Below are 25,885 nucleotides of genomic sequence, written 5' to 3' on the forward strand. Positions count from 1 at the left end.
CAGTCCCAGCTGGTTGCTGGCACTGGTGTGGTTGATGTGATCTGCCTTCAAGGTTAATTGAGGCAACTGGGAAAGATGGGAACAGGCCCAATGGGGTAATTCTACATCCTCCCCAGCAGAGCTGAAATCTTAGCTTACTTGTTGATATTCAGTTGTTTTCCATCTGGGAGTTTCTGTTTAACACCAGAAAAGCCCTTTCTGTACCCCAGCAGGAGTTGAGTTGTAAGGAGGACCCTGGGAGTGAGGCTCTGGTGTTACCTGTGGGCACATCCATGCTGGGTCTGGATTTTCCTCACCTCCTCATCCAGATTTTGCTGGACAGTGAGAGCAGACTTCTAGTTTTTCTTCTGATCAGTCTGGTTCTGCCACTCATTGGCATCCAGAGCAAGGGTTATCCTTGGGAGGGTTTTCCTGTTCTGTGGCAGGGTTGCCTGTGGGGTATTTCTGCAGGTGACTGACTAGAGGTGGTGGGGGTCTCTCAGTACTTCACTGGAAAAATCTCACATGATTTCCTTGACTTATGGAGACATGGAATTTAATCTTTCCTCTGAGTTTTCTCAAGAAAAAGGAAATAGCTGGAGTTTCCCTTCCCAGTAGAGGGGGAGGATTCAGATGTTTCAGATGTGCAGTGCAGTGTGCTTGGTCTGCTGAGCACTGAAGAGGATGTGTCTTCAGGCTCCCTGGCCAGTGCTGCTTCTCCACTCCTTCAGACTTTGCTTTACATCCACATCCGGAGATTGGTAACTCTTTTCACATGCTAATGAGGACTCTGTAGATAAGATCCCCTGTGAGGAAAGGAGCTCTAGGAGAATCTCATAGCAGGGGAAATCAAGGTGAGGAGGGGTCAAGCATCTTCCCTAGATTCTCTCCCAAGCCGCTCAGCTCTGGCAGAGCTGCGAGTAGAAGTCAAACCCTTTGGCCTCTCATCCTGTGCTGTAGCCATTAAACTATGCTCTCCTAAGATTAGATAACCTGTGGTTTTATTGTCTGCAAGGCTTGATGAGCGAATTCCTTTGGATAAATGCTTTTCTTGTATACTTGCCAACACAGTGATGTTTGGGACGTGAGGGAAGGGAAATAACTTGCAGGCGTCAATTTTCAGGAGATGAATCAGATGGAGAGATAATACCCACTAGGTTAGAGCTCTCGGGAAGACTCAGTGGTGAGGATCACATCCTGTGCCTCTGGTTTAGACTAAGTGATATGGGGACCCCAAGGTGCAGCTGTGCTGCCAGCAGCTTGCCAGGGGTCTGAATATTACTGAAAACTCTGGATCTCTGGCAGGGATGAGATGGAGCACTGGAGCTTGTTTGGGCCTCGGGATAGATGCTGAAGGGATTGTAGTATCGTGGTAGTCGGTGTTGCCCCAAACAAAAAGTCCATCCTGACTGTAGAGCGCTTTGAGTCTGGGGAAACTGATAGCTGAAATGGTGTCCCTGCGTAGAGAATTATTCCTTTTCAATACATCAGGTCTTCAGAGGAGGGAAGAATTGCAAAAGACTCTTGGTTTTGCAGTAATTTATCTTCCTTGCTGTAGCCTGGGGCTGTGAGGTGGACTGGAGCTCAGCTGGGCATGCACTGCAGTCGGCTTATAATAAAAACTGCAGCAGCTGCCCTCCCTTCTGACCAGCAGAGGTGGTGATGGGTCAGCTGGGTCTGCTAGGTGGGGTGAGGTGATGCTCTCTGAGGATTTAGGGTGGCCTGGCAGAGTTCATTGTACTGTTTATTTTACTTTCAGAGAAGGTGTGTTATTGCTGGAACATGTGGATTTGATTCCTGGTTGTGAGCACCCTTATCTGCTTTTCTAGCCATTAGCTCTCTGTCTTGCCCACGTGGGAAGCTGTAAGTTACTTCATCTGATAAGGATTTTCTTATCAGTTCTGATGTTTATTGTGTAGAATAGAAATTATTCTGGGACCTATAAAAAAGGGGAGGGAGCCTGGGAATTACAGCTGGAAAGCTGTGTGCCTCTTCCCCGCACAGACAAGCGAGATGTCAACAGAAAGTATGAATATCTCCATGTATCAAGCTGGAGCTGAGTTCTTGGTCGTGTAACGTGTCTAGAGAGAAACATATGTCCTGAGATTTTGTTTCCTTCCTTACTTTGTGCAGCATCATCAAAACACCCCTTTTGGCCTTTTAAACTCATCAGCCTGCTTGTGAAATATTCAGAAAAAGCTTGGGCTGAGTTTTGCATCACTGTCAGTGGGTTGAATCCTTTTGGAGTGGCTTTGATCTTGCTTACTCCATGCTGAGTAATTTACACTCCTCTCACATGAGCAGCAGCTTCAATGGATGTGCCGCCCTCTGAGAGTCTGGCCCTTGCAGGCTCCCTCAGTTTCTCCTAATCGTAAGCATTTAAATGGTATTAAAGCTGCTTCTTCGAGTCTTGTGCTTTTTTAGAGTCATTAACACCTCTGCAAGGAAAGTGTAAAACTCCAGTAAAGTCAGCTGGTGGCACTCTGCAATGGTTTGAATGGTTACCCAGTGGAGGGCTGGGTTGCCTGAGCTGGAGGGGGTGTTTAGGAAAGGTGCTGGTGGTGGCTGCAGTGCCCACGGGTGTGAGAACAGGAACGTCAAGTTTTTGTTGAATCCCCTCCCTCATCCTGTTTCCAGGCCAGAAATGTCCATCTCTTCATGTTTGCTATATCTCAATTAAGGGCGAGTTTCAAGTGATGTCAGCAATTTTCTTTTGGAGGAAATTGTGCTATTTTGTTACCTTTACAAAGAGATGTTGATGCTCAGGGGCCATCACATCATGAAGTCATTAAAAAGAAAATAATGAAGCTGGCACTGTTTTTCACCTTGAATGCTGACTTGTGAATCAACAGTGCCACAGTGGCCTGATCTTCCTTGTGCCCACAGAGGTCACACTCCTGCTCTCGTTGCTTGGTTGAGCTCTGCACTGGTTAACAAGAAATCATCTTGACTAACGTTAGGCTGGTAGAGAAACTAATAGGGGTGAATAATAGCACAAGATACATGGAAATCAACGTTTTTCTCCTTGGAGGCTGCAGATGTAATCCACTTAATATTCTGTGGAACACAAGATTAATATTCTTCAGCATAATATATGTGAGGGCTTTTCTTTTTAGTTTGCTGGCAGAGGCATTGCTGCATTGCTAAAGCTGAGGGCAGGGGATTAGGAGGGGGGCAGGATGCTGACCCAACTTCCAGAGGATTCAGAAACAGCACAATCTGGCTAGAGGAGATTAAACTTCTCCTCCTCTGGCAGGTGCTTTCTGCAAGAAGTGTGGCTGGACTGGGCATGTCCCACTGGGATGGCCCCTGTTGAAATCTGGTAGGGTGTCTTTTTCAGCTCTCTGGATGTGTGAAGTATGGGGGAATAGATCTGATTTCCTTGGGCTGTGTGGTGTGACTCTGCTGGTGGGCTCCCAGTGCAAAGCCAGCATCTGCAACATGTGGAAACCAGCTCCAGCCTTGCACTTGTCCTCCTTCACAGCATACCTCTGCCATGATTTAAACTGATGGAACTGCTGAGCTTCGTAGAGGTTGCTTTAAAATAATAATAAAGCGAAGCTCTTGATCTTTTTCTTTCACAGGATGGAAAGAATGCAGTGACTTGCCAAGCTTAAAGAGGAGTAGATACAGCAGAAATAAATAAATCAAACCCATTTATTTTAAGTTGATTAATCTGATATGTTCATAGTTTTCTAAAATAAAATCTAGCCCCAGAGAGTTTAGCAAATCAAATAACAATAACGGCAATTAATTTAGAAGCAGTTACGAATGGTTCCCATCCCCTTTTCACATCCCTACACCCGCATGATTAATCTCACAGTTTATGACTGCAGGCCAAATCCCGTGTGGGGATGTGCAGTGTCTCCCTGGGGCTGAATAAGGTGGACCTGAAGAGCTGACCCCATTCCTGAGTACGGGGAAGGATTGTGGGCAGGGGTGAGATGGGTGGTTGGTGGATGCTGGGGCTCCTGTGGTGCCCTGTGCCTGCAGGAGGGCTTGGAATGCTGCTGGGTGGGATTCCTCAGCTGCAAATCCAAATATTATGGACTTCCCTGCCTGGTTTATTCTCCCTGTTCTGTACTGGCCTTCAGTGTGCTGGTCCCCGTGGTGCTCCAGGGCTTGCTTAGCTGCTGTGCGCGTGTTGCGTTAATATTTCCAGCCTGCTCGTGTGAGCTAATAAAAAACCCTGGAGCTCTGCAAAGAGTCAGATAATGTCATGGCTGGCTCCAGGGACCAGAGCTAGCAAGGAGCTCCCAAGGCAGGGAGGTACCACGGGGCTGTAATTTGACGGGGAACACAGCTGATTCCGGAAAGCGAAAGGTGGTGGTTGGATTTATGGGACATCGTGGTGACTTGCAAAGCAAAACCAGCGCATCTCCCTGGGATGTCTGTGTGGAAGAGGTCCCTCTGCTTTGTCTTACCCAAAGTGCCATTGTAATGCATATATCAAAAGAACTAAATTAAATAATTCTTGCTGCCTTCCTCCCCCCCATGTTTAGTAACTCGGGCCATTGGGATTGGAAATAAAAAGCATCTCCCTGAATTTACGAGGGTGTTTCACAGTGTAAGAAGCCACCAAGAAATACAGAAGTCTCACTGTAGGAAATACTTTACGCCCTGGCAAAAAATTCTTGCAAATCATTTCAGCAACTGTGGATAGTCCCTGACTTCCAGGCTGTTTTTTTGGCATGCATCAGGCAGGAGCTTTCTTTTTGCTGTGGGACCTTGTTTTCCACCCAGTTTGAGTGTCTGTCAAGACCAAACCTTCAGACTCCCTGCTGGGTCTGGCATTGCTGGAGACAGTCTGTGAAATGCAGGAAAAAAGGTGAGAAGCCTTCCATCTCCTTCCCCACAGCTTGTTAACTGTTGGGTGAGAAAGGTATTTCTAGATAAGGAACGTGCAAATTAACATGTTTTTGATATTCTTTTAAATAATTTTGCAGCTTTGTCAAGACAGTTCAGTGTAAGAACGAGTTTATAGTACATGGTTTTGACAGATTGTTGGTATACTTGCAGATTTTGGTTTTTTTTACAGCCTCTCTTGCAGAGTTCTTCTCAATAGTTTGAAGTGATTTAGTCCCCACATTGTCCTTTCTTGAAATTATTGCTGCTGGACAGTTATCTGATCCTCTCCTGCTAACCAGCCCTTGTAGAGCCAGGCATGAGGAACTGATGACAAGTGACAGGCTGTGGGTAAACTCTTCAAAAAGCACCAAACCAGGAGATAACTCCATCTCCAGATGATCTGTGAAAATTGGGCTGATGTGAGAAACGTGACTGAATCCAGCAGGGAGGTGTTGTTTCTCCAGACATGTATACAGGGACAAGAAAATATTGAAAAGTAATGGCAGCTGCTTTAAACTGGGATGTGGGGATTTCTGATGGGGAAGGCTCTCCACCAGTCATCTCTCTCAAGGCCCACCTGTAACTCCTCTGTTCAGGTGGTGTGCAGGGTTTCCAGCAGCTCCACGAGACCAAACCCTCCCAGGTGCAGTGCCCCAAGTCCCAATGCTCATCTGCTGCTGGGTGAACAGGAATGGTCACAGCTCTGGCCCAGATGCCTTCTCAGCTCTCCCTTGGCTTTGTGTCTCCCTGAGGCTCCTTGGAATGCCTGCCTACATGCCCAGCCTGTGTTTTGGTTGTTGCACAGGTCCCTGCTGTTGAAGGCTGTAGTCTTTGGGTTGTTGGTGTCACAGTGACACAGTGCTTTAGTCTCTGATAACTTTTCTGGTCAGCTCAGCAACCATAACTTGAAAACAGACATAGAGGTACAAAACCATCCTAGTTTTAAAAAGCAAAGGGTTTTAAGATTGCTTTTCTTTTTTTCTTTTTTTTTTTTTTTTTCCCCTCCAAAATGCATCTGGGAGTGAGATGTTCTCCCATTTTAAAGGCATCCCTCTGGCCACAACTCTCACTGCAAGGCAGGAACAAGGCTGTCATTTCTTGACAAAGGCAATCCCAGATGTCAGACCCCAGCAGCCTCCTGTGAGGGCTGCAGAAGCCGGGGTGTCCAGTCTGCAGTGACTCGGAAAGGTGCAGCCTGGCTTCTGAGCTGTCGCCCCTGCAGACATCCACAGACAGAGCCACAAGCGTGACCTGCAGTTGGAGGCTGAATGTTTGCCTGTGTTTGAGAGGGTTCCTTCTGCTTGTGGTGTGAGCTTGGCAGCAGCCCTTCTTTACACAGGGTGTCTCTAGGAGTGGGATGTTAAGAGGCCATAGGTCCCGAAACAGCTGCCTTGGTAAATAATTAAACCAACTCCTTCGAGACTCCATAAACCTTTGACAGCATTTAGTAGTAGGGTAACAATTTCATCTTGACACGAGCATTTGCTGGCCACTGTTGAAACTCTTTTATTTCTCAGAGGGATGAGATCTATTTAGAAATAATATCTTATTGGTCTGAAATGGCAGATAAGTGACTTCCAGTGAGGAGAGCGTCCAGCTGCTGTGCTCTAATTGATGTCTGCATCCCAAGAAGCGTGGTACAATGCTGGTAGTGACTTTAGATCTTCTGGGGACTATAGATGTGATTTATAATTGGCACTGTAGCTTTTTAGAGACGCTGAGCTTAGCCAAGCCTTTTATATATCGTCCCGTTGAAGTTGTGTGCTTGAATTAGGCGTATGTTGAAGTGGCTGATTGTGCTGAGGCTGCAGTCATCTAACATGGCATTGAAAACCTCGGGGTTCACTTGGCAGTAGGGCTTTTGCTGATGCTTCTGGACTGATTGACTCCTGACTCTTCTGGATGAACAGTCTTCTGTGAACTGGAAGGAGGGCTTGTCATACAACTGCAAACAATTCGTGGAGTCTGTCCTGGGGATCTATGGAATGTGCTGTAGAGCTTTAACAAATGAGAGAGGGTTGTCTGATTTGGAGGGAGAATAACTTTAAATGAAGGATAAGTACAGTTGTGCTGTCTTAAGGGTTATTGAACATCTCAGCATTTTCTTAGTGTGGTGAGACTCAGGGAGGGCAGTTGTTGATCTTCATTAGATTTAAGTCAAGACTCATTGTCCCTTCCTTGAATGACATCAGGATGAGTTGGAGTCACCGTGTTGCTAGTGATGTTTCTGAAGGAATGGGGAGTAGGGTTGGCCCCTTCTTACCTTGATGAATGTGTGTAGCTTGTGGATAGCTTTTCTTTGGACTGGGCTGCTCCAGTGTGCAGTGGTGGGGGAAGATTAGCTTTAGATATCATTGTTGTCCTCTGCTGGTATTGCTACTGCACCTTGGGCTGTGGGACCCACCTTCTGCAGTGGTGCAAATGCATCACTTTGGTTTGAAAAAAAAGCCTTATTTCCGGGTCTGTATGTTACTGGCCTGGAGCCTCCATGTTTCATATTTGTGGAGAGGGTACAGAATGGCTGCTTTTTCTTTTGACATACTAGGAAGCAGAAACTAGGTCAGAAGAACTCTAATTTTGTACATGCAAGTGTGAATCTGTGAGCAGGAAATCTGGAATAGTCAATTTAATGTAGCTTTAATGGCTTTGCCTCAACAGGACCAAGTGGGACTGGACTGCATATGTGCATAGGGGATTTTTTACTTTTTTTCTCTCAGCACTGGTGTTGGCTATTCCTTTGCTGGCTGGGGGCTACAAATCCACACTTATATCCTAAACTGAACAGGTAATAGTTGAAGAAATAATCCAGCTTTATTGACTGAAAAGCCCAGTGTGGCGATTAGTTCTTATTTAATTTTGCTGCTGCCAACTATTGGCAGGTCTTAATATTCTGGAAAGGAAAGAGACTCACATGTGGTGACTGGAGCATTACTGCAGTGAGAAGCCGAGGAGAGGAGTGTTGGAAGCCTGCAAAAGTGGATTTACGGTTTAGAAAGGGGAGGTGGACAGAGCACAAAAGTGGCTCTTGGTAGGGCCTAGAGGAACAGCTCCTGGTGAGATGCTGGAGAGGAGAGGTTCAGATAGATTTATAAACAGGCTTCTCTCAGCTGTCAAGGGGAGGGGGAATCTTTCTTCTGCTAACAACTTAGCCTTGACAACAGTTTTTCTTACACTGTGTAGTAATGCTGTTTCTTGACTAACATCTTCGTTTAAGTTACGGAGCTGGGTGTTTGGGGGTGAGGGAGGACAAACTGCTTCTTCAAAATGAAAACAAAGCCCTCAGGGAGTTCATTATTACTCTTCCAAGTAGAGCAGCTTGTATTGCTTGAGTAGGCAGGAGGTGCAGTGGTAGATGCCATTGATGATAGCTTGTCTTGTGAGTCTCTGCATGGGTGGGTGAAGGAGGGGAAGGTACCAAAACTAGGAGAAGATTAAGCAATCCCTGTGAGGGCTGAATAGCATCCATGGTTCTGCTTTATTGCTTGACTTATATCTCAAATCTACCTCAAAAATACCTGTGCAGCCTATTAAGATTTTTGGTACTGCTTAAACTAATGAACGGACTTAGGGCTATGCCTGTGTGATTGAAGCTCAAAAAGGTAATGCCTGCAGCCTCTTTTTTGTGAAGTTTCAAGTTAAAACTCCATCAGTATTTTTTGCCTTGGCCTCTGCCTTCCTGCTTTGTTTGCTCTTGTCTGCAGCTGTATTAGCAATCCTCTCCTGGCTTGTGCAGTCCATCTTCATATTACTCACAGGACTGTTAACTAGAAGTGCCTTGGAGATGGAGGCAGCCTTTTGATTACTAAAAAGCAGCTGTGTCTTCAAGTACTCTTCAAACCCCTCTATTTTTCTCTGAACTGCATGTCATTTGGGGTAACTTCCCCAAGGTGATCTGGATCTTGTTTTGTCAAATCATAAAGCACTTCAATTCCTTCTCTAGAAACCAGTGCAGAAAATATGGCAGAGTGAGTGAGTTGATGTGCCTTCAGAAGGGATAGCAGTTGACTTTGTAGAGCTTGAGGTTACTCAGGTCCCAGTGCTTGGGAGGTGCAGGGCTGTCTACAGAGCTTCTGACTTGGCTAATGTGAAGGATGGCTTCAAAGAACCAGCTTGGGCATCTGGCCTTGGGGAATTAAAGTCTGGGCAGGTGTATAGTATGGGAACTAAAGGCTTTATCCTTATACATGTTCCTTGTAGTGGTTTTACAGAATCAGAAGTATGTTGCCCTGATGGCAGTTTTACATATCAGACTGTACTGCTGAAGGGCTTTTCTGTCTCTGCTGCATTCCTCACAAAGCCTTCCTCACACTCTGAATTAATGATCTTCCGCTCCTGGTTGGAGTTTGCTGGGATTGGAAGACTCTTCTCCAGGCAGTTGACGACTTAACCACTTGGGTTGAGGGTGCTGCTGTGCCAAGCTCTGTGATACTGGGTGGGATTACGGCTCTCCTGGGCTGTCTGTGTGCCACGGCCTTGTCATTAATTTAAAAGAGCCAACTGTTTGGGAAGAATGACTCTTTGGTGCTTCCCAGCGCCAAAATCTCTGCTTGTGACTGCCAGGACTTCTCCGGGCAGAGGCACCTGCAGACAGACAGACAGAGCTCGTTGGGCCTCATATTGGGGGTGGTGAGTAAACAGCTTTGGAAGCCTGCTTTGGTTCTTGTGGGTGCCTCATCAGTTTAATGGGATCTCCCGTTGAGGCCGTTTTATTGCGGAGCTGTAAGGCAGAGGCTCATAAAATCCTGATATTTGGGAGCATTAGTTGCACAGACTTTGTTCTCTGTGGAAATTAAAAAACCTCTCCTAGTGCCTTGGAGTTGCTTTAGCTGACAAGTGCCTAGGGACACTCCTCTGTTACTGACCCGTAACTGAGCTCTGCCTCCAGTTACACAGCGCGTTTCCTTCTCTAGGGTTATAACATTTGCTTAATGACTGGGTAGCTCCATGATTTTTGGCTGGAAGTTGTCATTAGCTGCTAGAATTGGGGGACTAAGTGCACGATGATTACAGAGACTCCAGTCTCCCATTTCCCCTCCTGTGCATCCACAGCAATCGTGGTTTAATTGGTGTGCCCCTCGGTTCCCTTCTCCCGAGCATCTCTCCACTGTCTCCTCATGTAACCTTTCCTGTTACATCCCTTTTGTGTGGGCTAGAAGGGAGAAAAATGAGGCTCCTTCAAGGAGAACAATCAAGTTTGGTGTACAGACTGTGTATAAATGCTTCTTGTGTTTATGGACACCTGCATAACCATATTTAACTTGTGTTCTGATAACCCAGTGGTCACCACAGTCAGCACGGGTACATGCCTGCAGCCCTAACTGACCTAGCCCTGGGTATGGATATTGCTCTCTGAATAGTCTCCTCAAACAAAGCATTGGCTCTTTTGTGCCTTGGACCTGTCGAGACATTATGGTGTAGGCAAGGACATCTTTCAGCTTTAGTTCTGCAGGGTCTGGGTTGGGCAGAGCAGAGTGGTTTTAACCAGGAATGTGCTCCTGCCGTGAGCTCGCTCCATGCTCCACGCCGATAAGCCCTTCAAAAGGGATGCCTGTTTTGTTGCTGAAATTTGAATACATCCTGCTTTATCATCCACATACAGAAGTCCCTTTTCTGATAATGTACCAGTTTTAAATATACTGTTCATTGAAATATAGTGGACTTTTCCCCCCCCACTCCATGATAATTGCTGGAAATGGAGATGCTCCTGCCTTTTTCTGTGCCTCAGGCTGGTTTTAGCCACTGAGACTTTTGTACCACTGATATTCCTGAAAGGTGAGTGAGGAACATAACAATTTCCCACTTGAATTTGAGCCTGTCCTGGCTGCAGCTGTGTAAGCAGGGTCAGATCCTGGCAAGGGACTGCTCAGCTGCCAGCCCGTCCCTGCCTGAAGGACCATTGGGCCTGCACAGCCCTTGCTGCAGGTGCTATTAACATTTCCCATCCCATGAGTGGCTGAAAGATCTTTATTGAGTGTTTCATTGCTTCATGGAGAGCCTGAGTTTGCTCCTGTGTCTTCTGGCACAAATGCCAAATAACTCATCCTCCTCAAGGAGGCTTTGTGTGCGAGCAGTCACACTGGGACCAGTAGCACCTTCCTATGGAGGAAGCCACAGCTGGGCTCTTCTGGGAGTGGGGTGGTGAGCCCAGAAAGCTTAAACTAGAAATAAGCCCGTTCTTTCCTTAGCAAGAAATGATTGAGCTGTGCTACTACGACCATGCAAATCCTTTTCTGTGTGAAGCTAATCTAGAGCTGAAAATTATTTGTGCATTTGTCTTAAATGCTGGGTTCTCTCCCCCATTTTTAAACAGTGCATCTTCTTTGCCTAAACTAACAGCTTGCCTCATTTTCTTTTCCTTTTATTTGTGGGCTTGTTATTTAGTGCAGATGTTTTCAGTAATGAAAAACACAGTAGTGCTTGTGAAGGCGTTGTGGGCTGTGGGAAGAGGAGGTTGAAGCAGCCTCACCACCCGTGTGTCCCTCGTGGATGGGGGAGAAGGCACCAGCAGAAGGTGGTAGGAGCCAGGCTGGAGGCACCCGTGTGTGATGAGCTTTGCAGCCACCCCCAGCCAAGTGCAGCCCAGCACTGCTGTGAGCCCTGATCTGCAGCACAGGCTATATTTGGTCTGAGATTACTCCCTGCTTGGCCTGGATTGGTCCCAGTCTGGGCTCTGCAGGATGGATTTCTTTTTCCCCTGGCTAACATACCTCTGTATATTATTCCCTTGCTGCCCACTCCAGCCTGCTGGAGCTGCTGTCACTGCTCTCTGGTACCCTCCTGAAGCATCTCAGCTGGGGCTTTGTGGCGTGTGCATGATGTGCCCCTGGTACCAGGGACAGCCTATTCCAAAGCTGCCATTAAGATGCAAAGCTCTGTTCTGTGTAGGAACCAATCCAGGGGAGGCCAGTGGGAAGCAGGATTTCTTCCCCCTGCCTTGCCCCATCCTTTGCTGTGTATTTTCTGGAAAGGCTGTTAACAGCACATTGTTCCTGGGTTCAGATGGTGGCTTTTGAGGAGAAGCTTGTCCCTGTGACTGCCTGCTGCATGGGAAGAAGCCAGGCTGGTGAGGGCAGCGTGGCTGGGAGATCAGCCCCTTCTGCTCCCTGACATTGCTGGTGCTCCTGGTGTGTTGTCAGGGCTGTGCTGAGGTGGAGCTGCCTGTGCCAGCAGTCAGGGGAGAAGTGTCACTCACTGCTGTGCTGCGAGGTGCCCAGTTACCTTGGCGATGCTTCTGGAAAAATACAAAGAGGAAACAAACGGGGTGGAGGGGGGACAGTGCGGCAGAGAAACTGCTTGGTGTGTTGGAGCTGTAGTGGAAGGGAGTGGGTGATGGGAGCAATGGGGGAAAGCCCTTCTGATGTGCACACAGCTGCCACAGGGGCAGCAGAGGCAGGTGTGGGGCTGTCAGGTCTGCAACCAGGTGATGGATGGACTCAGACAAACCTGTTGGAGCCACACAACCTCTGACGTTTACACGCACACAAAAGGAGTGAGAAGTGACCTGGGATGGTGGGAGAGGGTGCTCTTTAGTTTCAGGATTTGTGGAATGAAGGTGGAAAACGCATTGCAGGAAGGAGTTCCTTTTATCAGAAATGGCCAGCTGCATCCCTGGATGTTTCTCCAAACCTCCTGAGCATGTGCCCTAGGCACAGCTTTCTTGTGCCTTAATCTCCTAGTGAATATTCAAAAATAGATATACTTGTAGCACTGGAAAAGCCTCTTTCAGAGTTGTTTCAGCACTGCAGAGAACAACCCTTAGGAAAGAAACTCAAAAAATAAACAGCAGCTGCTGCCATGTTTCCCCCTCCTCCGCCTCCTCACCCAGTGTGGAAGCCTGGTCCCGATTCCCTTTCCCATCCATTCATGGCTTTTCCCTGCCTGGTACCAAGGCAGCAAAGCCACAGGCCGTCCACACCTGGCTGAGTTGCTGCTTGGTAGAAACCTGTTGTGCTGCAGCTTCCCCTGTGTCCAGCCCAAGTGTCCAGCTGGAGGTGTGTGTGCACCAGGGCAGGTGTGCCCTCGGTGGTCTCTGAGTCTCCTCCACCACAGCTTCTGTGCCCCTTGCTGTGGATGGTCCCACTGAAGGCTGAGTGGGGCTCCCACCCTTGGAGCACCCCAGGGTTTTCCAGGCAGCTTGAGGAAGCTGCTTGCATATGATGGAGAAACAGGCAGAAGGGGGATGTGGCATTTCTGAATGATCAGAGGGGTGGCTGTGACGTTGTCACAGGGATGTGCCGAACCCCAGCAGGCCCACGTGTTCTGAGCTGGGTGGAAAGCTGCCCCACTCACGTCAAGACTTGGATTAATTTGCTTGGGGCATTATTACTGGGTTAAACCTTGCTGCTCAGCTGCTCACAGAGACCCAGTGTTTCACTTTTGGACCCAGAAGCATCTTGAGCTGATGCAGCTTTGTAATGAATGAAACCTCTGTGCCCATAACGGGGTGGTGGGTGTCCATCTCCTCTCTCCCAGGGAGTGCTGCTGGCTGATCCTCTTTTGCCTGTTAGGGCTGGCAGTTGACCTGTCTGCAGCCTCTGGGATTGCAGCTGGGATGCCAAGCTGTCTGATAGCTCAAGTGACTCCAAATCCATGAGGGAGGGTGAGGATGGGGGTGGTGCCAGAGCCAGGGTCACCCCTGCGGCAGCTGGGTGGACACAGGGGTGCACAGACCCTCGGGATGCCTCCGCATCCACCGTCTTCCAGGGGGATTACACTATCCAAAATTGGAGTGATGAGTACAGGAAAAGGAGGAGGAGCAGGAGAGTATAAATAAAGCTTCTGTAAGGGGAAAACCCACCGAGAGGAGAAAATAGCAGCGCTGGTGTATTCTTTCCCCACCCTCCCTCGTACCTCACTGCTCATATCATCTTTTAACTGTGCCAGTGGGTGCACGTGACCGTCCTTCCCCTGGCTGGGCACACGCCTGGTGGAGGGGGAACTGGGGACAGGGTTTGGTGCTTCGTTGCCACCCTCCCAAGTCATCGTGTCCTCATATAGCACTGCCCTAGGTCTGCTCATCTCGGTTGACAAACCGGGATGTCAACAACCGGGATGCACCAAACAACAAATGACCTTTAGAGCAAGTAACACTAATGCTCCTGACATCAGGAATAGACCTGAAGAACCCTGTTTTGAGCCCCAGAAATGACATCCTGCCAGTGAGCTTGTTTTATTCCAAAGCCAATGCATATGATAACCTACGTTTTAATAGCAAACATTTGCAGTTGAATTTAAAGCATAAACTGGGTGTTCATGTGTGGAGCAGATGACATTATAATGGATTCATGATCATTCACCTGCTTGGCATCTCCCAGCTCAGATGCTGAGATGGGCAGTGCTGGGCAGAGCTTGGGACTTGGCAGGGCTGTCACTGGGATGGTGCCATGCTTCTGCTCACTGTCACTGTAATTCCAATCCCAGGTCTGCCTGAAAACCTTGAACCGCTCAAAGCGTTTGTCAGTGAGATGTTGATCTTCACAGAATGTTTATTTTTTTTCAGAGATCTGTAAGTATTGCTTATTAAATATATTTTTTTCATTTCTCCTAGGATCCTGCAGGAATCTTTGAATTGGTGGAGCTTGTTGGCAATGGTACCTACGGGCAGGTCTATAAGGTAAGGGCTCCAGCTGAAGGGATCCAGTTTTCCTTGGCCGTGTGTTGAACGTGGAGCATCTCAGCACCTCACCTTGGTTAGGTTTTGACCTTTCTCAGGCCTGAAGAGCAGCATTTCTGAACTCTGGCCTTTTGTGTGCAAGTACCGTGTAGCACACAGCGCTCTTACAGTAAGCAATTCGTATTAGTTCTGGTACTGCCACAAAAAAATAAATAGCTTTTTTTTTTTTCCCCTCTCCCCCTAGTTGCTTTTTATTGATTAGATGATGAGGAGGGAGTGAAAAGTCTGTGCTTTAATAGCTAAATCTCGAGCTCTCCTAAGCGCTGAGTTTACGGCTGCAATAGGCTGCCAAATGAGTTTGCTACAGTCTAGTGCTCTGCTTGCACATGGGCTGGCTGCTGTCCTTTCCACTGGCAGAAACCTGCTGCAGGATTGAAAACACCACTAAAATGTTTTTATTAAAGTGCCTGTTAAAGGCAGTAGGATTGCTTTAAATATCTGTAAACATCGGGATGCAGCAATAGTGAAGGGACTGTGGAGAGCAGGATTTTACACCCATGAACTTCTTTACAATGATATTTAAAATGTCCTCCCTCTGCTAAACTATATCACCTATCTCAAGCACATCTTAGCTTGGGGGATCTCCAGAATCTGTCATCTTGGTGGGGTCTTCTTATGGATGATTCTTGTGTGGTCGGGGAGGGATTGAATTGTTTCAAAGTCTGGGTTTATCTTTATTTAATATATGGTGGGGAGATGTTTTCTGGCATGGTTGTATGAGGAGTTTGCTAAATATTTTGATTCTGCTGGGAGTCAGTAGTTCCCCTGGGCCTCATTCTCCAAAAAACTTCTGTATGTGTGGGCATGAGTGCTGTATACACGTGTAGTTGTGTGTGTGTGGGTACACAGAGATCCTGTTTACCCATCATGCACGTATTATCCTTTGACTGTAGAAGGGAATATAGTCATGTGCTCTTACTCTGTGACTTTGGAGACACAGCTCTTGCTTCTCATGCTCTAAAAGACAGTTAGTGCCCCTGCTGAAGAGAAGAGAAAGGTTTTAGAGGGCTGCAGGTTCCCCAGACTCCTCCTGCAGCTGTAGGCTAATCCATCAGTAGAGGGATCAAGGGACTGAAGTGAACCAAAGATGAACTGGAACTTCTGGAGTTTTAAACGTATGAATTTTTGAACTGGAATGAGTGTTTTTAAAACATACAAAAACAAAGGAAAAACCACCCCACCCCAAAGCTGTTCTTATCAAGGTTATATTCCAGGGAGCCCTCCCTTCTGGCACTCATTGTTTTCCCACCATGTGCTCCCCACCACTGGAGCTCCCTTCTGAACTGTTTTTCTTCTCAACTGCTAAAATAATGGTCGAAGGTGACCTAATTTTAACTGGTGCATGTTTCTAACAATCAGTGGAAACTATGTGCCTGTAACGGCCTTTTGAAAGCGTCATGTTTTTGTGGAGAGCAGAAAAGGGAAATAAGCTGGCACTGCTGGTTGCACGGCTCAGCTGATCGAGTTTCCTCTTGCTGTGTTTGATTCTTACCTCAGAGAGGGGGAAAAAACCACCCAGAAGTGTCCACGAGTGGGCTTTGTGGGAGGTGAACGCTTCTGTGTTCCTTTTTCCCCTGCTGTACCAGGGGAAAATCCTCCTCTTAACTGTTTTTAACTTGCTGGAGTAACCGGATTGTCCTCGGTGTGATTCACGTGGTGCCGGTGCCAGACGGGATGGTGACGGGGGTGGAGGGGAAAACGTTGCTGCCCAAACCAAATTAGTAAGTACTGAGGTATGAGCTAAGGCTAAGGCTGACTTCACAGCTCTCTTAAACTGAAGTCTTGGAGTAGCACACACTCTGTAAACAAAAGGAGACTTTGATATAAAGCATACATAAATGTTTATGGTGTCCCACCCTAAAACCCAGCGCGGAAATAAGATCTCTGTGATTCTTTTTCTCCAGATACCACCGCTGTATTTATCCCTTACAGCAAAACAAATGGATCAACTTTCAAGACACACAGACCTTCTGGCTCCGTTCTAAATCAGCCTTTAGAAGTGATCCATACCTAGGAGCCATGTCCTCTGTAACTAGATTGTTCCACTGCCATTTCAAACCCCTCTTAGGCAGGGCTGGGGTTCACCGAATCGTTTAGTTTGGAAAAGATCTTTAGTTTGAGTCCAGCCATTAACCCAGTGCTATAAGTCCACCACTAAACCATGTCCCTAAGTGCCACATCTGCATGTCTTTTAAATCTCTGCAGGGATGGTGATCCTCCCCTCTGTGCTGGTGTTACCCCAGGAGCACCATTGGTGTCCTCGTAGAGGCTGTGTGTGCCTCTGGTTGTGTTTTTAGGTTCTGGTGCCTGCTGTGGTGCTGGCTTCCAGCCTGAGCTCTGTGGCCAGGAACGGTCACCTGGTGAGCATCACCTCTCCTTTGCACAGCTGATCCCTCTCTTGAGGCAAGAAAAGCAACTTCCCTGTTGGGAAGAGGCAGAAAGAAGTGAGATGTTCTCCCCTGCCTGGAAGAACATCTTGTTTGTGTGCCACGAGACTGCCAGAACAGGACTGCAGCTCTGATATTTCCCCAAAAACCTGATTTAGCAGCCAGGTCTTACACTGCCTCATGGCCACGTTTGTGTTAGAGGCTGCAGGTGTTCTGGTGATAGCTAGCTGGCCTGCACAGGAACTCGAGGGACATGTACAGGGTGCAAAGTTCCCACTGATCCCGTGGGATAAAGTGCCCAGTTACGTTGTTCTGATGATTGAATGGTGTTTGCAGCCTGACCCTGGGGAGTAGGCTGAGAAGTGTCTGGTAGTACTGCAGTAAGAGGAGCCCTCAGAGAGCAGGGATTCATGGAACCAGCTTCCAGATCTGCTGTGCTGGAGAGGTTGGGGAGCCCCTGCCAGCGCCTTCTCCTTGCTCACAGAAGAGACACGTTGGCCAAGCCCAGTACATGTTAAGAGCCCCCAGAAGGAGGGCTGCTGGAGTGCAGGCACTGGAATGATTCTCGCTGCAGAAGTCACTTTGATCCTGTTTTCTGGGTCATGGTTTGCAGGTTCCTCTCAGGTGGTTCAGAGTGCTATCTGTGAATCAAAGCCTTGTTCTCTGAGCCTTGTGCTCAAGGCAGAGGTAACTGGTTTGGTTTGACCTCTGTGTTTTCAAGTAAAGGTCGATCTTTGCTCAGGATGGCAGGTTAAAACATCCCTTTGGTCCTTGCTAGTTTTGGCCATACCCCAGTGACACCTCAATGCCCCAGGAGCCCTCAGCAGCGACCTGCTCTGCTCTCACTTCTCTAACCCCGACCACAAGCTCTTCACTTGGGAAAAATGCAGAGAGAAATAACATTCCTTGTTCGCTGCTTAATGATCTCTTGTGAATAGCTTGATTTTTATTTTAATGAGGGACCGCACCAGTGATGATTTATCTCTCTAATTGAATCGGAAGCTTTTCTTTATTTTCTAATAATCCTGCATCTAATGTTACAGATTGTAAACTGGTTTTGATAAAGGACTGAAAGCTTGCTAGCTTCTGTGCCAGGCATTATTGCAGTAGTGGATTTTAGTGTGTCCTTGGATTTTCTTTTTTTTTTTTTAATTTAAGGTGTTTAAAGAAATGGCTAACAGGAATACAGTGAATTGGACTTGGGGAATTGAGCTTTTGCCTCATTGATTTTTAGCGGGTGGCTGATGGCTGAAATGAAAACTGTAGACACAAAACTCACTAAGACCCTTCAGAGCATTATCCAAAGTGTAAGGAAATGTTGCTTTTATGTTCCAGAATATTACTATTACTGCTTATCTCTACTTTGCATAAGAGAGCAGACAAATACTCCTTAAAATACTCTGTATGCCTAGATTGCCTGGATAAATCAGGGCCACAATTGCTGGAGTGTCCAGCACCAATAAAGACATGGCTTCAAAGCAGAAGTACACTGTTACTCAAATACCTGTCCAACAGATGGTTACAAGGATGGGACAGACATGCAGTGGGCTACTTACTGTGCACTGAATATACTGATAATCAGAGCACTCCCCTGATGTTCTTACGGGCTTAGCCATGGACTTTCACATGCTGGCCTGTGTATGGTGTCACCCAAGAAGGATTTTGATGCAAGCCTTTGCAATAGAGGGGGAAAAAAAACCCCATCAGGAAATAGGTCAGATGGTAACCTTTGCCCCTCTCATCTTGTGTAGTTTTACAACATTGAAATAAATGATGTTGAGATTACATGCTCACGTGCTTCTTCCCAACTGTGCCAGGAGGACAGCAGTGACAAAATGCCAAGTCCTGCTTTGCCTTGTGCTGTGGGGATGTGGCTCTCCATTTACAGCTTCAACAAGGTTTTATTTTACAGGGTACAAGATACAGTATGTGGGCAACTCTGTAACTGCACAATAACTATTGATTGTTTAATTATCTGGTAAATGCCATATAATCACTAAGCCATTACGCAGCGCTATTCTGTGTTCTAATTTAGAGTGTGCGGGATCCACGTGCCACCACTCTCAGCTGTGGCCTGCCAGGGAGCTCCTCCGTCACCACAGGATCCTGGAGCAGAGCAGGGGGTCACCCCAGGAGCCAGCTTGGGGTGCCACCAGGCAGAGTGGCTGCCCACGGGCTGTCCCTGTCCCCTGCCAGCCCAAGTTAGGCAGCTGTTTGAAGAGGACACTGTTTTTGCAATTGCTTTTTGTTGCAGTGTGTGTGTGTGTCTGTCTGAGGCAGGGAGACAGGGGAGAAAGATAAAGAAATGCATCCCAAGGTCTTTAATCAGGACTGACTTATTTATTACCAGGCTGGCATTTGCCAGAAGCCAGGACTGATCCACCTGGAGGCAAACACCCAGGTTTGACCCAGTAGATGGAGATGTTGAGGTGTGTGGGCATGAGAAAGTGAACGAAACATTTGAAATCCAAGGTCGCCTGTTGCTGGAGGGCTGGGAGCAGCAGGACTGCTGGGACTGTTTCTTCCCTGAAGAAGTCAAACCCCTGAGAATGTCCCAGGCACAAGCCTCTTACTGATAACGTTGTCCCAGAATTTGCCCATGCCAGAGAAGAAGACAGAAGATGTGTTCTGCCCTCCTGAGTGCTGTTTGTGCATTCTCTGCACAGTGGCATCCTTCCTCCTGGGCATTCCACCAGTGCAGGCTGGTGGGGTAGCATGTGAATATCCTAAAGAAAGGCTTTGAGAAGACTCTTTTTCCCTTCTACATTTTTTGAGGGGGAATATGAGAAAAGGAAGTGGGGGCTGTGCCATATTTAGCCTGCCTGTGGTGTGGCTGCTACCAATCAAGCACGGGGCCCTTGCATCAGCCCTGGTGAGAACAGAGACTCTGCAGGTTCCTGGGTCATTATTAGCAGCTCAGGTAATTAGGCTGAGTCAAGAATGACAGCAATTGTTTTTAATAATCAGTTGGTTTATTGTCTCCCTTTCTGAAAGGCTGATGGTCAATGGTTCGATAATTAATCACTGTTGCTTTTAGCCGTGTGGAAGAAGCTACCATGCTGCACACAATTAATATTTCCTGGGGATTGTTGCTGTAAAGAATTAATCTTAGTTTACACACACAGCTTTTATAGCTGCAGACTGACTGCTGTGCCTTGCTTGAGAGACTGGACTGAATGTGTGCACTGCCTGCAGACCGGGTCGTGCTGCTGCCCACCCTCGTCCAGACACCTGTCCTGTGGTGCTGCCTGCTGTGTGCTGGTCCTGAGCACACCAGGGGCACCTGGTGCTTGCTTTTGCAGGCTGCTGAAGGAATGCAGAGCTCCATCATCTTGCAATCCAAACAAGCAGCTCTAACCCTAGACAGCCAGCTTTTGATTTGAAGGTGCACTGCGAGCATTTCCCTCTTCCCACCGTCTCGTTTATAGAATGAGCCGTGATGTTCACCCGCTGTGAGGCTGGGTGTGACTCGAGCTGTATTGGTGGTTCTAGCGTCATGTCCTCAGTTTTGAGTCCTTCTCATCTTCAGGGTCTTCAGAGATTGCTTTTGCTGCATGGCAGGGCAGGCTGAGCGTAAGCACATGTGTGAATGTGTGTAGCCATCCCTGGTGGTCGCTCTAGATGAGGGGTTGGCCCCTCGGATTTGGGGAGCTCTCTGGCTTTCCCTGGGGTTTGGTGCTTGCACTAAGAGCCTGCTCCATGATTCTGGGGCAGGGAAGCACCTTGCCTGTGACCCACTGGGGCAGCAGAGCAGTTAATCCTGTCCCATCAGGGCTCTTCCTTCTGCTGGGATGGTTTGGGTGGTGTCTGGGCCGCTCACACCCCCGTCCAGACGCAGACCTTGTGTGTGGGCAGCAGCCTCCTGGCACCTTCAAGGTCGCACATGGTCTGTGTGAGTGTGAATGGATTTAAAACCCCAACAAGCTGCTTTATAATCCCTCCGTATTACAAGCACAGTATTAAATATTAAGCCATTGTTTCCGCTGGGGTGGCTCTGTGTGCTGGCAGTGAGGGTGGTGGTGCTGCTGTGTGAGGGTCCTCACCGGGGCTGGTGTCTCCCCTTCTTCTGTAGGCACCAGCTCGCAGATGCTGGGCTTTTATCAGCTCGTACTGGGTCACAGGAAGGGGCTGGGCTGGCATTCTGGTGTGTGATAACGCCTGCCAGCCTTATCAGAAGGGAAACGGGCGACCTCAATTTATCAGCTTCCCTACAATATTATAATATCTTGAGAGGAGAAGGTCCTTTCCTTGCTGACTCAAATGGAGTATGTGTGTGTGTTTCTGAAACGAGGACGTGTTTTTGCCATGCAGGCAAGGAAGTCTGAACTGGAAAATGCTTAAAATGATGTTTCACTCTTACTCAAAAAAAAAAAAAAAGGCAAAAGCTTTGTTACCAGAGCAACTGGTACATCTTGTGCTGCTTCATTTCTCTGAAACACAGAGCGAGCCCTCAGCCCTCCCTCCCCCCAAGAAACCAGCCCACACACACCTACGCACCAATATGTCACATTAGCTTCGCTGCTTTCTGAATAATATAAGGGAAAGGTGCTTTTTGCATTTCAGTCCTATAGAATGCAGGTTATAAAAGGTGATTATAAATGTTCCTGTGTTGCCTCCCTGTTAATCTCTGTTCCCTTTCCCTACCTGCAGAGTTTGTGAAGGGAAAGGGCAGGGGGAAGGTCGGGAGCAGACCATTGCATCTGTGAAGTGACATTTGTCCAGTTTCCCCTGCATTGCTGAATGCTCTGATCCTGTAAATACTGCACAAAAATTATCTTCAATGGCTTAGGATTAAAAAGCTGGCTTTGAAGATGCCAAATAAAGTCAATGGTAATGCAAAGCATGGGGAACATGGGGGTGGATCTTGTAATGCTGTTCGTGTGAGTGCCAGGCATGGATAGGGATGGAGGGAGAGCTCTCTCCTTGACTTGTGGGGATTAGAAGATGCTCTGTGCAAGCACCTGCTCTGCAGATGATACAAGCAAGCTCCATGTCCAATACCACCTTCTCCTATCCCGTAGGAATGGCTGGACTGGGAACTCAGACCCATCTGTTCTCAGGCCTTGTGTGAGGACACTCTGAGAGGTGGAAGTGCAGTGTGGGAGAGCTGTTTAGAAAACAGCCAACTTCTAGAACTGGGATTATTGCATGTGAAAGCATCACCCTCCCTTTTGGGAGGGGCTTCTCGTCCTGCTGAAGCTTCCGTTGCTCTTCTCACTGTAGTATCTTACGAGTAGTATGTTACAAGGGTGTGGCTGTGGCCAGTGGATGAGGGTGCTGTAAGGCTCAGGTGGGTTACAAAAAGCATCAGCTGTTAGGATATATCACTCTAATGATAACCCTGGGCTGCAGGGCAGCAGGTGAGGAGCTCCTTGCTCCAAGGAGAAGCTGGTACCTGCTGTTTCTTGCATTTGTTAACTTTAGTATTTAAGGAGTAACAGGTTAGTCTAGAGTGAACTGGAGCCTGGTGCAGTGCACAGGAAGCCTGGGGCCAGGTCCTCACTGCTGTGGACTTCTCTGGTGACCTTTGCTAAACGAGCCCTCTCTTCTCCTTTTTTTCCCATCCCTGTCCTCGCCCCTCTCCCCATGAAATCAGAAACTGAGCAATCCTGGGGTGGTCTGGGGAGGCAGAGCTGGGAGTTGCTGGGTGATACCAGCACTGGAAAACGATCTATGAGGAGATGGGGGTTCGGTGCCACTGTACCAACATTTTGTGAAATGCAAAAGGCTGGGAGTGAGGCTGATTCCCAGAGGAGCAAGTACAGCAGCTGCTGATAGGTCAGTTGAGGAAAACAACCAAGAGAAGCACTGAAAAGTATGTTTTAGAGCTGGGAGGTGTTCTTTTCCTCCCAGCTCTGAAGGTGCCACTCTCAGCTAGGAAGGCGCTTTTTAGAAGGTTTAGAGAAGGGGATGGGAGGAGCAGCAGCCCATAAATGTTGGTCCAGGCTGTGGAGTTGAGGCATTCTCTAATGCTGTAGTGTTTGTCTTCAGAGACGTTTCTTGCTTGTCATTTTTTTTTATGTCTTTCCAAATTTTGATGCAGTTTGACTTGTGGCTGACCCTGAAGACTTGAAGGCAAGCGATGCCTACGGGGAACTGGTCGGAGCTCTGCAACTTCTGGCTGTGCTTTGAAGGCTCACTGCAGAGAATTGTGTCTCTCTTGAAATCTGCAGCTTATTCTTAGGTTTACCTGGGAAGCCCTTTACACTAATTACCTAAAGATGGAAAGTGCCAAGCAAACACAGCCTGCTTCCAAATGTTGTGGGATTTTTTCCTCTCCTTGCATAAGAATGGCAGATTGGCATAATTTTTTTTTTTGGTTTTGTTTAAGTCTCTAAATTTTCTCTGTGTGTTTTAGGTCTCTAAGTTCTTGTTTTGGAATGTGCACATGGAAGTGCATGGCTAGGAGCCCAAGTCCGTCCCCACATCCCCACCATGCTGTGCTTTTCCCCCAGCCCCTCTCCCTTGGCTCCTGTGTAGGTGGCTGGGAAGGAGTCTGGGCTGCAGACAGCACTGCAGTCAGCTGGAGAGGGATGTGGGGGAGCCTGAGCCTTTGTTAGCATGGGCTGTGATGATCCAGCCCAGGGAATCCTGTGGACTGGGAGCAAGGCAGGGTGCCACAGCCACCTCTCTATCCCCATGCCCTGGTGGGGACATGGGGCTTGGTGCTTGCCCGTGGGTGTGGAGCATCCTGCCCTGTGTGGTCACAGTCATCTGCCTTGGCCTGGGCTGAGCTGTAGACCTGTGTGTTGATATCCCAGGGATTGCTTGTATTCTCAAACTTCCCTCTCCGAGGTTTTTTGTGCGCTGGGAGCACTGGGACAATGCTCTTAAAGATATGTTGGCACCTGCTCCTTCTTAATGTGTTGCCTCAGTTTTCCCAGCAGAGAGGATGCGCTGGGATGCATCCAGGAGACTCAGCAGTGGCCCACGGGTCTGCAAGAGGATGAGAAATTTGAGTGCTGGATTGGGGCTGGTGAGCTTTCTCTTGGTGTGAGTCTCTGCTGTGGTGTGGTGGTTGGACTTGGGGGCTGTAGGAACTTCCTGGGTTGTTGGGCTTCTTCAGTTGTGTGGTTGGGGGTTTTCACCAAGGGTCTCAGCAGCATGAATAGGAGTAGCACCCTGGGGTGGAAGGGGTGCTGCTCTGCTCTGGTTTCTGATATTTACAGGGATGCTTGTGATCTGTGGCAGTGAGTTTCCAAAAGGAATAGTCTTCTGCACATCCTTTTTTTTTTTTTTTTTTTTAACCCACTGAACCTGATGGCAAATGATACATCAGATGAACTGGATGTGCAGGGGCAGAAAGGGACAGGGATGTAATCCAGCCCATTGTGTTTAAAAAGGGGACAGAACTGGGTATCAGATGCCCATAGTTAATTTTACAAAGCTGCCCACAAGATTGGTCTGGAAGTTGTTCTGTCTTTGTTAGCTCTCTGTGGGCTCTAAAGATGAAGAAGCAGGATCACCTTATCTGGGCAAGACCCATTAGTGTGACATGCTTCTCATGCTGGAGGTGATGCTTCATCTGGGCTGCAGGGAACAGGCAATGCACCATGCTCTCATCTCATTTCAGGGGATGTGGCCTTAGCTTGATGTAATTATTTTTTTTCCCAGTTAATGCTGGGTGGGGATGTTGTTTCAATAAGTCTAGCTTGTAAAAAACAAATAAACAACGGGTGTTAGCTCCTTACAGTTCTTCTTCTCTCTGGAGAAATGCTTGTTAACAGGGTCAGTGTGGAGAAATGTATTTTGTGTTTGCCTCTATGGTATCTAGAGCAAACGAGATCAGGATTGTACAGTAAAGCAGCTGTACCACAAAAAAAAAAATTGACTTGTGGATGTTTCCTTATTAGTTAAAAGGTGTGATTTATTCCTCAAAGGTTGTCATTATGCTTTCCTTGAAATAACTGTTGGTGTGTGAACTTCAGGGTGGTTCCTCCATCTGGACAAGCAACCCTGGGGGCTGGTGGTCACCCCAAGATTGGGGTGGGATGGGAATCTCTGCTGCTGAGCTCTCAGTTGAGCTCCTCCTCCAGAACCTTTGTTGTAATGGTAAGTGGTGGTCAGCATGTGAGATGGAGGGTTGGAAAAGAAAGCCTGGAATTTGTTCCAAGGCCTCTCCTTCTCCCTATCCTTGATTTTCCCAGTGATACTGTCCTGCCTTGCATTCCCTTTGGACAAGATGGGAGGTTTCTGCTGAGTTCTTGAGCTAATACTTTCGTTGGTGTTGCAATTTGTCCCTGAGCAAAACCATTAGTTGGGAATAGGATGCCTCATTAAATACCTCACTTGAGCATTCAGAAGTCTCCAACCAATCTCCCCCCTCCCCACCTGGGACATAAAAACCTCTTTGAAGCTCTTATGGGCCACATGAAGGGCTGGAAATGCATCTCTGTGTTTTACAGCGGTAAAAATTCACATGTAAGCAGCAAAAAGGGGTTAGGAAAAATTGCAGATTCCGCTGGAGTTGCCATTAGTCTCTTGTTTTTTTTAGAGCAATTATGGCTGTAGCCGCAGTGGGCAGCACCAGTGGAAATGCCTTTGCGTTCCTGGGCTGCAGAGATTTTCTCTTTCACACTTTAATTCAGCAGGTCGAGGATCGAGGCCAAACCTTTTCTTCTCTACATAACTAATGGAAAGACAGCCAGTTCAGCAGAATTTCTGTAAATAGCCCGTTCCAGATGAATTGTGAATTGTGTATCTGAATGCCAATAGGGCTAACACGAGGGGTGGTTTGCCAAAGAAAATGGAAATCTTGTGTTAGAGGGACAGGCTTATGAAACACAACATCAAATTACATTTTTGGACTTTGCAAAAACATTGTTTGCTGTAGTCATGAAGCTGCCCAAAATGGGGAAAAGTCTTGATCTGTGGCACCAAAGGGCAACATCCAGCGGGTGAGTCCTCCTGGTCAGAAAACACTCGGCATCATCTGAAAATCCTGTAGCAGCCAAGCAGTGAGGTGGACTCTCAAACACCTGCTGAAAGCTCCTCCAGT

The 25,885-nt window shown here is 47.7% G+C and overlaps 1 protein-coding gene across 3 annotated transcripts in view; it reads left to right on the plus strand.

Annotated features, from left to right (window-relative positions):
- The window catches only part of TNIK (TRAF2 and NCK interacting kinase), a 151,591-nt gene that overhangs the window by 13,222 nt on the left and 112,484 nt on the right, over positions 1–25,885 (plus strand). For all 3 annotated transcript variants that reach the window (XM_050308683.1, XM_050308684.1, XM_050308685.1), the window contains exon 2: positions 14,375–14,440. In XM_050308683.1, the coding sequence (XP_050164640.1) occupies positions 14,375–14,440 (66 nt within the window). The remainder of the gene's footprint in view (positions 1–14,374; positions 14,441–25,885) is intronic.

The sequence above is a fragment of the Myiozetetes cayanensis genome, unplaced genomic scaffold (assembly GCF_022539395.1).
Source record: "Myiozetetes cayanensis isolate MyiCay16 unplaced genomic scaffold, myiCay2020 scf13, whole genome shotgun sequence".
Lineage (NCBI taxonomy): Eukaryota > Metazoa > Chordata > Aves > Passeriformes > Tyrannidae > Myiozetetes > Myiozetetes cayanensis.